General features: G+C 35.1%; 1 protein-coding gene across 4 annotated transcripts in view; it reads right to left on the bottom strand.

Moving 5' to 3' along the window:
- raskol (Ras GTPase-activating protein raskol) overlaps positions 1–13,463 on the bottom strand; it is a 159,561-nt gene that overhangs the window by 20,886 nt on the left and 125,212 nt on the right. For all 4 annotated transcript variants that reach the window (XM_088274257.1, XM_088274258.1, XM_088274259.1 and 1 more), the window contains exons 3-5: positions 6,514–6,712; positions 5,099–5,287; positions 1,251–1,397 (exon numbers count right to left, since the gene is read on the bottom strand). In XM_088274257.1, coding sequence (XP_088130383.1) covers positions 1,251–1,397; positions 5,099–5,287; positions 6,514–6,712 — 535 coding nt within the window. The remainder of the gene's footprint in view (positions 1–1,250; positions 1,398–5,098; positions 5,288–6,513; positions 6,713–13,463) is intronic.

A 13,463-nucleotide genomic window follows, 5' to 3' on the forward strand; every position in this document is an offset into this window, starting at 1 on the left:
ACGTTTTTAAAGTTTAAAAATATAATACAATGTATTAAAAATAAATATTAAGCCACTTACTGAACTTTTTACTGTGCAACAGATCTTTTTAGGTAAAACCTGAAGGTTTTTTTCTCCATTTGAAAAATATTTAGTATATTTAAAAAAATGATTACCTTTCTTCCTTAAACCTTTTCTTCAAAATGCAAAAACAACACTTTCTGCCCTGTAGCAGGTAAATATTATGTTAAAAATATGCCGCTTTTGCTGGGTTATAGTACATTTTCTGGGCATTCCGAAAACATGCAAAACTGAAAATTGACGATTTTTGATATATGACATTGTTGAAAGGAGTGAGCGACATGTTCTCAAAACTAGTTTTGTTTATTTTTAATTTACGTTTTACTCAGTAAATACTACTTTTTTTTATTAATATATTGCGACACATGTTTTGATACATTCTGCATCATTTTCAAACACCGTATGTGGAGTTAAGTCTAAATTTTAGAGTTGCCCTTGGATTTGGATAATATCGTCATGAACTAATGAATAGTAAACGATAATCATGATGAACTTATGAATGGTAAGTTATGGTATGAACTAATGAATTGTCCGCCTCCGTAGTGTAGTGGTTGGTGCATCTGGATACTGTGCTGGAGATCCTGGGTTTGATTCCCAGGGGGGTAAAGATAAATATGGGTGGTTATCACTTCTGTAGTATCTGAAGCACAGGGCTGATTACCTTGCCTTCGAACAATTAATAATCAAGATAACACTGCGTCTATATGATGCAGTACCCTATGCACCATTGAGTGCATATAATAATTAGAAGAAGAAGAATAATGAATGGTAAGTAACAGTTACCTGTCGCGGAAATTCACAACAGAAGCTCTAAAGCTTAGCAAAACACAAATAAGGATCCTAACCAGGACCTTGACAGGACACTGCAGACTGAGGAAAAACATGACAAAAATCTCACTTCAAGACTCCCCAGTATGCAGATTTCGTATTGAGGATAATGAAACGCCAATCCACATTCTCTACGATTGTGACGCACTCTCTCACAAACGGAGTCACATCCTTGGAGGACCTCTACTGGACTCCGAGAAGGTGAAGCACATGTTAACAAGTCGTGAGTTACATGACTCATGTAGGTCTCGGCAGTGAGCTGTAATACAGAGGGAGGTCACAATAGACCTAATATATGATCGCAGTGACATAAGGGATGCAAGATCCCTTGACCACAAAAAAAAATAATAATAAACAGTTACCTGGCATAGAGAGTAGAGTCGATGAGGAGCTCGCAGTAGTACCTCTTCTTGGGCGGAAGTCCTTTTGCCTCTAGCAAATAGAGGCGAAGGGATCTCTCCGTCCGTCTCACGTTGTTTCCGCCCTCCGCCTGCAAGGATGCTCGGAGGCTGCAACACACGAGCAACACAAATTGTAGTGATACTCGAAATATCTAAGCAAAATGATGAAATAGGGTGGCTGATTAGCTCTTAATCTAAAGGTCTTCTTCTTCTTCTTATTATTATAGGCCTTACGGCCTGTTTTTAAGAGGGATTAGCCTCCTGCGACGTCGATTCCCAGCTATCGGCCCATCTCTTTGGCGGTCTGCCCGGGAGTCGTCTACCATGGGGTTGGCCGTACAATGCGATGTGGGGGAGTCTGGATGGTTCCATTCTCCTCACATGCGCATACCATTGTCTTCTTCGTTGCCTTCCCCATCTAACGACATCTTCGATCTCGCATATTTCCCTGATCTTGGCATTTCTCAGTCTATCTCGAAGACCCTTGCCTGTTATGCTTCTCAGAGTCTTCATTTCTGACACTCTAAGCGTGTTTTTTGTGGCAGCGGTGTCTGCTCTACTTTGGATTCCATACGTCATGATGGGTCGGACACAAGTTTTGTATATCTTGATCTTGCTGCCGATCTTCATCTCAGGGTTTTTCCATATAGCATTTTTCAGGCATCCTGAGATGGCTGCAGCTTTGTTCACTTGCCCCATCGCATCGCAGATCCGAAGATCTAAAGGTAATTAACACTTTTTAGATGGGTATTTTTTACGCCTGCGGACAGCTGGCGACGGGATTAGATAATTGCGTACACGTAGTTGAAAGCCGGTAGATATTAAGTTAAAAATATGCCGCTTTTGCTGGGATATAGTACATTTTTTAGGCATTCCGAAAACATGCACAAATAAAAATTGATGATTTTTGAAATATGACGTTGTTGAAAGGAGTGAGCGATATCTCAAAATTTTTATTTATTTATTTGAAATTTTTGTACAATATGTGTGTACATTGGCGGGCTTATTGCTATAAAGCAATATCTTCCAACCAACCAGTGTGAACCAACAGACTAGTGTGAACGATCTAGGCTTGTACCTTTTGATGTCTGTTAGAAATTAGTGGGGAGATAATGCTTGAACAGGTTAAGAAACATAAGAGAGCATAATTACAAATTAAGAATTTAAACAGGGTAACATGAATAGAAAATCAAAATGACGATAGAGTAAGGAAGGCATAGGAAGAGGGGGGGGGTCAGGGGAGGAGGAGATGGACAGTTAGGGTTCTAAGGTAAGATAATGATGTTTCAGGCGTTTTTTGAAGGTTAAAATAGAAGGTGCATTTTTTATGTGTAGAGGTAGTTCATTCCAGAGTCTAGCCGCTCGGACAGTAAAGGAATTACTGAGGAATGCTGTGTTGTGGCAAGGAATGGAGAGTGTTCTCTCTTTATGTTGTTGAGATGGAAAGTGTGGATATTTACAGGGCCCTATGACGCATTATTTGCTGGTTTCAGTGATAACTCTATATGCTGCATGACATTCACCACTTTCTCACCTGTGCCTCTGTAGTATACTAGTTAGCATCATGCTAGAGTTTGGAGTGAGCCAATTGTGTACATAGAGTTTGGACCAACCTTCTGAGATTGGTACATAATATTCATATTAAAATATTGGATAATTCCTTCTTTTCTGAAAGAAGGATGAAAGTAGACTGAATGCAGTCGAAATGCGATCTCTCAGAAGAATGTGCGACAAAACGATGTATGATAGATGTGCGAATAGTGAAATAAGGAAGGAATGCAAAGCTGAGATAAGCATTATCGATAAAATTAAGAAAGGTGTGTTGAGATGGTTTGGACATGTGGAATGAATGAGTGACGAAAGAACGGTAAAACAAATTTATGAGGCGAATGTTAGTGGGAAAAGAAGCAGAGGAAGACCGAGAAAAACATGGCACGATCAGGTATGCCAAATACTTGAAAGCGGTCAGGTTAGGAGTCGTAACAATCGGCGGATATGTATGAGGAGATGCATGAACGTGGAAGAGGCGAAGAATGTTTGCAAGGACAGAGTGGTGTGGCGCTCTATTCTCTCTGCCTACCCCTGCGGAGAAGCGGCGTGATGGTTAGTTAGTTAGTTAGGATAATTCCTTCTTTTCTGCCTTTAAAATGAGGCCAGTGCCGAAGGTAAAAATACCCTTCCCGTCCTTAAGCACTAATCGACCAAATGGGTAGCCAACATCCAACTTTCCCGTCCCAAGTGTGTTAAGATATTTTAGCTCTAGTTTGTAAACAGTACTATTCTACATTCCTTTTTAAAATACAGTCAGTATTTTGATGATTCTGATTCATGATCATACAAAAAAACATATTCAACCGCTCTGTAGTGTAGAACTGAAGAAAGAGCCATATCGCTCACTCCTTTTAAGAACGTCATAAATCAAAAAACTTGATTTTTCAGGAGAACGTTTTTAAAGTTTAAAAATAAAACACAATGTATTAAAAATAAATATCAAGCCACTTATTGAACTTTTAACTGTGTAACAGATCTTTTTAGGTAAAACCTGAAGGTTTTTTCTCCATTTGAAAAATATTAAGTTTATTTAAAAAAATATTCAATCAATACCTTTTCTTCAAAATGCAAAAACAACATTTTCTGCCCTGTAGCGGGTAAATATTAAGTTAAAAATATGGCGCTTTTGCTGGGATATAGAACATTTTCTAGGCATTCCGAAAACATGCACAACTGAAAATTAAAGATTTTTGATTTATGACGTTCTTGAAAGGAGTGAGCGATATGTCATAAGTAGATTGTACTAAGTCCAAAAATGCAAAAAAAACGTACTACAAAAAAAAAGTCCCTTATTGCGTTTTAAGTTTGGACAGCCGAGTATGTTGGTCTTCACCAAAAAGTTACATTTCCAATATTGCACAAAAATCCTTTAAATGCAAGTCTGTTAAACCATTATGAAATCATTAAATTGCACCAAATCGTAACAATTTTACAAGCTAGAATTCCTGATTACAGGCGGACCTCATCTTTCGCACATTCGACTTTCGCACAGTTCGCTATTTTGCACAATATATATATTTTTTTCAATAATGCCAAAGTTTCCGTGCAGTTGTTTGCCTTTCACACTTTGAAATGCATATGAACCAGGTCCGTACGGTGAAAAAAGTTAATGTGATGACCGAATTATGGAAGAATGTGGTCACAATGGAGAACACATATCTAAAGTGCATAGGGCGATCCAAAATAGTACTTCATGTTACAGAACTCTCTATGAAGAATAGAAAAAAAATAGTAAAATACAACTAACTCTTGACAAGTTTATAAAGAAAATGTATTTTTTATTCAATATGTACTTAGGCATTTTTGATAAATATAAATTTTTAAGTACAATTTTTGGTGTTTTTTTATTATTATATTTTTTTACATCCATCTACTTTCGAACATTTAACTTTTGCACACATTTTCAGGAACCAATCATGTGCGAAAGTTGAGGTCCGCCTGTACTTAAAATGGAAATATAACGTTTTAGTGAGGAACTTCACATGCGTAAATGCAAAATTCCTTGAGCTTTCTCAATATCAGAAACTGGGCCTCGGTTTAAGCTTCAAGAAGCATATTCTTTTGCTAGTACTAGCTGGTAATCAGTGCCATGTGACACAGCTGACCCTACCAAGACCCGTTGAAAGTTGTTCCACTGGATCTGATGCAGAACCATCTAGGCTTGTTATAGCGTGACCTAGCTGACCCTACCAAGATCCATTGAAAGTTGTTCCACTTAATCTGATTCAGAACCATCTAGGCTTGCCGTCGCGACATACCTGTGTATCCAGGTGTCCCTCTCGAGGCGGGAGCCGCAGGCGAAGTGGCGCGTGCCAGCCGGGGGCCCGGGCAGGCGCAGCAGGAAGCAGTGCGGGCGCCCCGCCAGCGAGGCGTGCAGCGCGCGCACCTCCCCCCCACGCACCGAGCCCCCGCACGACAGCGGCGACGACAGCAGGCTCTCGTGGGACCTGAGGGAAGGGGACAAGTGTGAGCTATAATTCCATTCATACAGGGCACTGAGGGTTGTGACCTCGTGACTACAAAATAACTCAAATAAAAATAAAAAAAATTAAAAATAAAGGTCAAGTCATGAATAATTTAGAAAATTTAGTAATACATAAAAATTTTAATTCAGATAAAACATTGATTAATAATATACTGTTTCAAAATACGTCACCATTATTATCAATGTTTCCTTTTACAAAAAATGTTGTTCCTTAACCCCCCTACCTATATTTATTAACCTATATATACACCTAAATATATTTTTGTTCGTTAGTTTTAATTTGTACCAGATGATGAAAACATCTGTCGTTTACGAAACTAGTCATATATATAAAAAAAAACTCATTGAAGTGGTATATTCAAGTGTTTAATTTAAATAAAACAAAATAACTCGCCTTAGTTGAGGTTATTGAAGGCGAAGGTTAATGAAAGAGGATGAGGGTAATGAAGGTTACTGAAGAGGATGAGGTAACAAAAGGTTAGCGGAGGTTACCGAGGATGAGGTTAGTGAAGGTTACCTAAGAGGATGAGATAAGTGAAGGTTACCAAAGATGGGTTCAGTGAAGAAGAAGTTGGTGAAGATAATAAATCTTCAATGGAAGATGATAGGTATAGTTGAGTTTATTAAAGATGATGAGGTGAGTAATTTTTTTAATAATTCAAATTAGTTAATTGAGATGATACAACTTGACGAAGACTACGGCGTTAGTGATGGCAATTATAGATCACCAATGAATCAAAAGTCATCGAAGATAGTAAAGTTAGCAAAGGTGACAAGCGCTATTGAAGATCACGAATTAGTCGAAGTTATTGAACATGGTAAAGTTGACAAAGATGACAAGGTTAGTGGGGTTTATTGGAGATCACGAATTGGTCAACCTCATAGAAGATGAATGATGACGAGGTTAGTGAATATGGCGAGGTTAGTGAAGATGACGAGGTTAGTGAAGCTGACACAGTTAGTGAGGATGACGAGGTTAGTGAGGATGACGAGGTTAGTGAAGATGACGAGGTTAGTGAAGATGACAAAGTAAGTAAAGATTATTGCAGATGATGAGGTTAGTAAAGATGACAAAGTTAGTGAAGATTACGAGGTTAGTAAAGATGACACGGTTAGTGAGGATGACGAGGTTGGTGAAGATGACGAGATTAATAAAAGTTATCGGGTATATTGAGCACTTTGACAAACCGTGAGGATCGCAGGGGGGCCCGGGGCGCCAGCTTGGCGGCGCTCCTCGCGCGCTTGAGGGGGCTCGCCCGCAGCGAGCGCTTGGAGAAGAAGAAGGACGCCAGGCGCGAGGGGCTGCCCACGGGCGCGGCGCCCGCGGCGCCCGGAGCACCCGCCTCGGCGCCCGCTCCGCTCCTGCACGCCTTCTCGTACGATGTGTCTGCAATTAAAGAAAAATGTCGTTACTTCAATTATTTTAATACAAAATTGGACAATCTTAAATAAAATGATGGGATCGGCGTCGCGGATTCGATTCCCGCCAATGACAAAATGGATTTGAAAAACGATTTATTTTCGTACAACATTTTGAGTGTGTTCAAATACTTGTTCATAAAATCTGGATTATCTCCAATTACAGGAGTTATTTTCATATTATTTTTTGACATCTCATCAAAGATTAAGAAGAATATGGAAATCTGGGCATTTACGGGGCTGACGACCGTCATAGGCTGGTTTAAGTGATCACTTTACACAAGTGTAACCTTCTCCAATACTACCCATTATTGACAACCACACTACTCAAATTCTTGGAAGTTCTATAAATAATATGAACCAATTTAGAAACCTTGTTCTTGAATCACTAGAACTTCACTAGAGACATGTATTGGTGAGATGTATTTATTTTCGATTGGTCTGGGTGTTGCGGTAATTTAAAAAAAATTACTTTCCCTATCATATATACTATATTATCTTATAGCATAGAAGCTTCTATAAACAAAACTATTTTTAAACACTGTGAACCAGGCAATCGCCATGGATCGTAGACAAAAAATCGAAATCTTTTAGTACACAACCATGATACACGATTTACCCACAACGAAGGTTGGATAGTCCCTAGAATCAACAATAAATATGGGAGTCGAACACTGCAATATATCGTTCCGAACATTTTTAATTTGTTGCCGATTGATGTTAGAGGTCAAAATAAAATATGGAAAAAAGGCAAAATAAAGGAATGGGTGAATGGTCATGAGTTAATTTGATGAAAATTGTAAAATGTTTATATTCTTAATTTTTCTCTCTTTTTTGTGTGTATATTAGGTTAAAATGGTTAAAAACAATAAAAAATGTATTAAAAAAATACTCCACCGACAAGACACACAAGCTGGCTTGGTGAGTCTTTGCAATTTGAAAAAAATATGTTTAAAATTGTGATTTAAATCAATGTATACAATTTATGTTTTTTTTTTAATATACAGCTTGTGTGTGTAGGTTAGTAGATATTCAGGAATGTCTGAATATCACAATAGTAGGTGAGACCGAATGTGACGTAATTTGATATCTCGATTCTAATAAACGGTGTCATACCGATGTAAATACGTACTAGAAATCACACGGTGACACAAAACTACCGGGTTACTTCCGGATTTAAAAAAATATAACTTTTTTATTGCCCGATGACGAATTCATAAGACAGAATAATATGATGTCGTCATTTGATGAGCGAATGGTTGCAATGACTCGAAGGTGAGATTTAAAAAAAATATTATATTTAAATAATTATAAAATATCAAAGTTATTCTTCTATGATGACGAGTAACAGGTAAAAAAATTGCATATGAAAATAATGAATGAATTGCTCGGACAAATTATTTATTTTTTTAAGGATATTTTGGACGTGGATCAGTACAAAACCAATGTAACTTATAACTTACATACATATTCATTTTTTTAATGTGAGCGGACACACGTGTGGCTTCTCGCACAGCCAGTCGCGTACTGAATTGTATATTTAAAAGTATACCTTTAGTAACACTCTGATCTGGTACTGGAAGCGCGAGACTGATCGCCTTGCCTTCGTGTAATTGATGATAAAGATACCACTGCTTCAATACGATGCAGTGCCCTATGCACCACACGTGTTAGAAGAAGAAGATTTTTTAAAGTAAGATTAATAAATGGCTTGATTTTTGTGATAGTGACATCGACTTTCGTGGGGCGCTGTACATGGAAAATACGATAATTTACAGCTCAGATAAAGCGGATATTGCAAGTTGGGATAAATATAATTTTAAACCCGTTTTTGATACAATAATACCTAGTGCTGTCGATATCTAGCGACCTCGACTCTCACACCTAGTCGAATTATTTATTTCCATACAAGTCTCAAACGAGTCAAATAGTTTTGCCTTTATTTAGGCGCCCAATTTCTTATATTGTAAAAGTGGTACATATCGCTCACTCCTTTCAAGAACGTCATAAATCAAAAAACTTGATTTTTCAGGAGAACGTTTTTAAAGTTTAAAAATATTAAACAATGTATTAAAAATAATTATCAAGCCACTTATTGAACTTTTTACTGTGCAACAAATCTTTTTAGCAGGAAAAACCTGAAGATTTTTTCTCCATTTGAAAAATATTTTGTATATTTAAAAAAATAATTAAACAATACCTTTTCTTCAAAATGCAAAAACAACACTTTCTGCCCTGTAGCGGGTAATATTAAGTTGAAAATATGCCTATTTTGCTCAGATAAAGTACATTTTCTGGGCATTCCGGAAACATGCACAACTGAAAATTGACGATTTTTGATTTATGACGTTCTTGAAAGGAGTGAGCGGTATTATCTTTTGTACGATAGATATTGTACGGCTTTTTTACATAAAACAATGTAACATATTTACTTTTTTACATAAAACAATGTAAGCACTACGTTGAATAAAAAAAACATTTATTTTTAGATTTTAAAAATACTTATTTAAGACTTTTGATTAAAGAAAAATTAATATGTTTTGTATATTAAAAGCACTGTCAACTTTGTGATATGGTAATATAACACTCTCCTTTTCATTCATCCACTTTAAAGTGGTATTACACAAAATTAACGACGAATGAGGGTGTTGATAATTAATATTTTTAATTTAAGTTTTACTTAGTAAATATCTCTAATTTTACACAAGAAGTAAATACAACTAGAAATAGTGGTATTCACCAAGTAGAAGTTATAATAAAAATGGATAGATTTTACCGCAAATTAACTGCCCGAACTGATTTTTTTGTATTATATGCTTCGGCAGTCACTATGTGGTAAAATCTATACATTTTTAATAAAATTTAAAAAAAATCAATTATACATATCTTTTGACAAAATACATATATTTTTTGTTGGTTAGTTTGAATTTTTATCAGAAGATGAAAACATCTGTAAGTTTTAGAAACTAGTCGTATATAAAAATAAAACTCATCAATTGGTATATTCAAGTGTTTAATTTTTAAAAAATAATCAACATGTCATTCCACAAAGTTAATGCCGAATTAATAAATAATAATAAAAAAATACATAGTTTTTCTACCATTTCTCAAAATCTATTCTGATACGTGTTTCAATGCATTCAGATCATTCATATTTTCGAGCAAGAAATACGTCATCCAATAAAGTCGGCAATGATCTCCTATTGACATTCCCGTGTTAACAGTACCGTCACGTTCTGGCCCGAACGGCTGAGGTCACCCCCCCAGAAAGTGAGCAACGATCAGACGCTGTTGTCAGTGTGGCGAACGCGACCGAGACAATCAAGTGTTATTAGGACTGATAGTATAATCATACACACGCCGAGCGAATGTCCGGAGTTGGAGGGTTGAAATTCTGAAATATTATTTCATGAACCCTATATTATAATTCATAATTATATTAAAATGTGTTTGGTAATGGATTATAAAATAAATCTTATCGCTACAATACTGTAACACAAGTCGCTCACTCCTTTCAACAACGTCATTTATCAAAAAAACTTGATTTTTCAGGAGATCGGTTTTAAATTTTAAACATATAATGAAGTGTGTTAAAAAGAAATATCAAGCCACTTATTGAACTTTTTACTGTGCAACATATCTTTTTAGGTAAAACCTGGATGTTTTTTCTCTATTTGAAAAATATTTAGTATATTTAAAAAATATTAAAACAATACCTTTTCTTCCAAATGCAAAAACAACACTTTCTGCCCTGTAGCGGGAAAATGATGCGGAATGCATCGAAACACGTGTCTCAGTAGATTTTAAGAAATAGTGGTATTTACTAAGTAAAACATTAATTAAAAATGGTAAATATTAGGTTAAAAATGTGCCGCTTTTGCTGGGATATAGTACATTTTCTGGGCATTCCGACAACATGCACAACTGAAAATCGAGGTTTTTTTATATATGACGTTGTTGAAAGGAGTGCGCGAAGTGCACACAAGGGAAGGGTCATTCCATACACAAGACACGACAATGTGTATGTGGAGCAAGTGACATTTTCTTAATGGCATCCTGCTACTTGCAGTGTTAGCGCTGTCGACCCATTAGTGTAGGAAGGAACTGGCAGAGTAAACACTACTGGCGTCTAATGGTTCAACCTTTCGGAAAGGTCGCAGACTGATATTTTCATTTTTTTCCATGTAAAAACGTTCCGGGAATAGAAAGATATTACACTAAAATCCCTTATTAAATGTTTTTTTCTCACTATATTTTTCGAATTAACACGACCGCTTTCAAGCTGATAATTTCTTCTTTTTTTAAAAAAAATACAAGTTTGTTTTTTTATTATTTACAAATATACTTCAATTTCATATTATTTTGAGAAATAAAAAGACTGTATTTTGATCCACTCACATTTTTATTAACCAACTAGTTTCGGCAATAACCTGTGGCCCTCTTCGGAGTTTAATTTATGACTGAAACCCTAAAGAGGGCAACAGGTTGTTGCCGAAACTAGTTGGTTAATAAAAATGTGAGTGGATCAAAACACAAAGTCTTTTTATTTCTCGAAATAATATATCAATATGATCCACAAAGTTAATGCTTTCAATATTCAAAACACTTCCATTTCATACTATTTCGGTGAGCCTAAGCAGCTCATTATTATAAATAGGTATCAAATGTGATAGAGTGGGTTCGAAACTTGAAACTCTGACTCAAGAGTCCGCGACACTAACCAAAGGACCACAATCCGACACTATTATAAAAATTTAAATATTTTTTTAAATTTATAATTTATTTTAACTCAATTTAATAAATAAAATAAAAAACAGAAAATATACTGCTACTATCCCATATCCGCACCCAATGGGGCATATGGTACTGCATCAAATTGATGTAATGTTAACTTGATATTTATAACATAAAGGCAACGTGACGAGTCCTGCGCTTCAATTATCAGTCTAAGGTAATATGAAATAAATATTAGAGTAAAAAACACTTATATTTCTTCTGACCCACCTCCCCCCTGGGGAATTGAACCCGGGGCCTCCAGCACGGTAGTTAAACGGGCTAACCACTACACTAAAAGGCGGGCGAAATGTGATTGGTACAAAATACAAATTACGCGCGAACACAATAATGGTAGGTATCAAATAACAACACTTATCACGTATCTGGTATGATTCGCCTCCCACGAGCCGCCTCTGCCCATTACCTCTCGATGGACTCATTATTGTTTATGCGAATTTTATGGAAACGGCACGGGCGTAACGTGGAAATAAACATAAATTTAAATGATTACTTAAACGACGCTAAGTGTAGTTTCAACATGAAAATTAAATATGATGTAGTCGAATAGACGCCCGAATTAAGTATCAATTACTTAATAAAATCATAGAGTGACAAATTGATACATAATTTAAAATCGGGTGTGGAAGATTATAATTACTACCATACTATATCAGAAAAGCATACAAATCACAATTCGCTCACTCCTTTCAAGAACGTCATAAATCAAAAATCGACAATTTTCAGTTGTGCATGTTTTCGGAATGCCCAGAAAATGTACTATATCCCAGCAAAAGCGGCATATTTTTAACTTAATATTTACCCGTTACAGGGCATAAAGTGTTGTTTATGCATTTTGAAGAAAAGGTATTGTTTAATTATTTTTTGAAATATACTAAATATTTTTCAAATGAAGAAAGAACCTTTAGGTTTCACCTAAAAAGATCTATTGCTCAGTAAAAAGTTCAATAAGTGGCTTGATATTTATTTTTAATACATTGTATTATATTTTTAAACTTTAAAAACGTTCTCCTGAAAAATCAAGTTTTTTGATTTATGACGTTCTTGAAAGGAGTGAGCGAATTAACACACTTCATGGAAGCGTACATAGAACTACAAGATATATAAAATAAAACCCATCCGGGGATCCAAAATAAATGATCTGAGAAGGTACTTTATGGAAAGATATATATATATATATACCTATGCAGTGATTAGTCATATTTTCTTATTTTGTTTTTACCTTATGTTTTTTATATTTTCTCATTTGTTATATTTTCTCATTTTTTTTATATTTTCTCACTAGTTTATTTTAAATATGCTTCTTACCTTATGTTTTCTCATTTATTTCTTTTAAATATGCTTCTTACCTTATGTTTTCTCATTTATTTCTTTTAAATATGCTTCTTACCTTATGTTTTCTCATTTATTTCTTTTAAATATGCTTCTTACCTTATGTTTTCTCATTTATTTCTTTTAAATATGCTTCTTGTGCCTATTTATTATACCTGTTTATTGTTTTTATATTTTGCCATGTATTAGTATTAGTTTTGGTTATTTATAAAAAATCTTTTTTGTTACTTTATTATTTGTGTTCCAGTCTTGTTAACCTTAATCCCATGTCCCAAAATGAGAAATAGAAATCACTCATCGGGAATATTATATGTATATATGATTTATGTATGTAATATGTTTTGAAATAAATAAATAAAATAAAATATTGTGAATCAGGGAATCGCCATGGATTTTCCTAGAAAGACATCTATATGTTTTGAAATAAACAAAAAATAAATAAATAAATAAAATACAGAAACATCAATCAAAATCTAACACATACTTTTTTTAGTCAATCGAATTTTGATTATTGTGAAATAAAGTTGTACAACCTGCTTCCATTAAAATGCTCTGCTAAATTGTATTTTACTACAAAAAACACATTTAAAAAA

The sequence above is a fragment of the Brachycentrus maculatus genome, unplaced genomic scaffold, assembly GCF_059751285.1.
Source record: "Brachycentrus maculatus isolate JH-2025_06_01 unplaced genomic scaffold, ASM5975128v1 h1tg000653l, whole genome shotgun sequence".
NCBI lineage: Eukaryota > Metazoa > Arthropoda > Insecta > Trichoptera > Brachycentridae > Brachycentrus > Brachycentrus maculatus.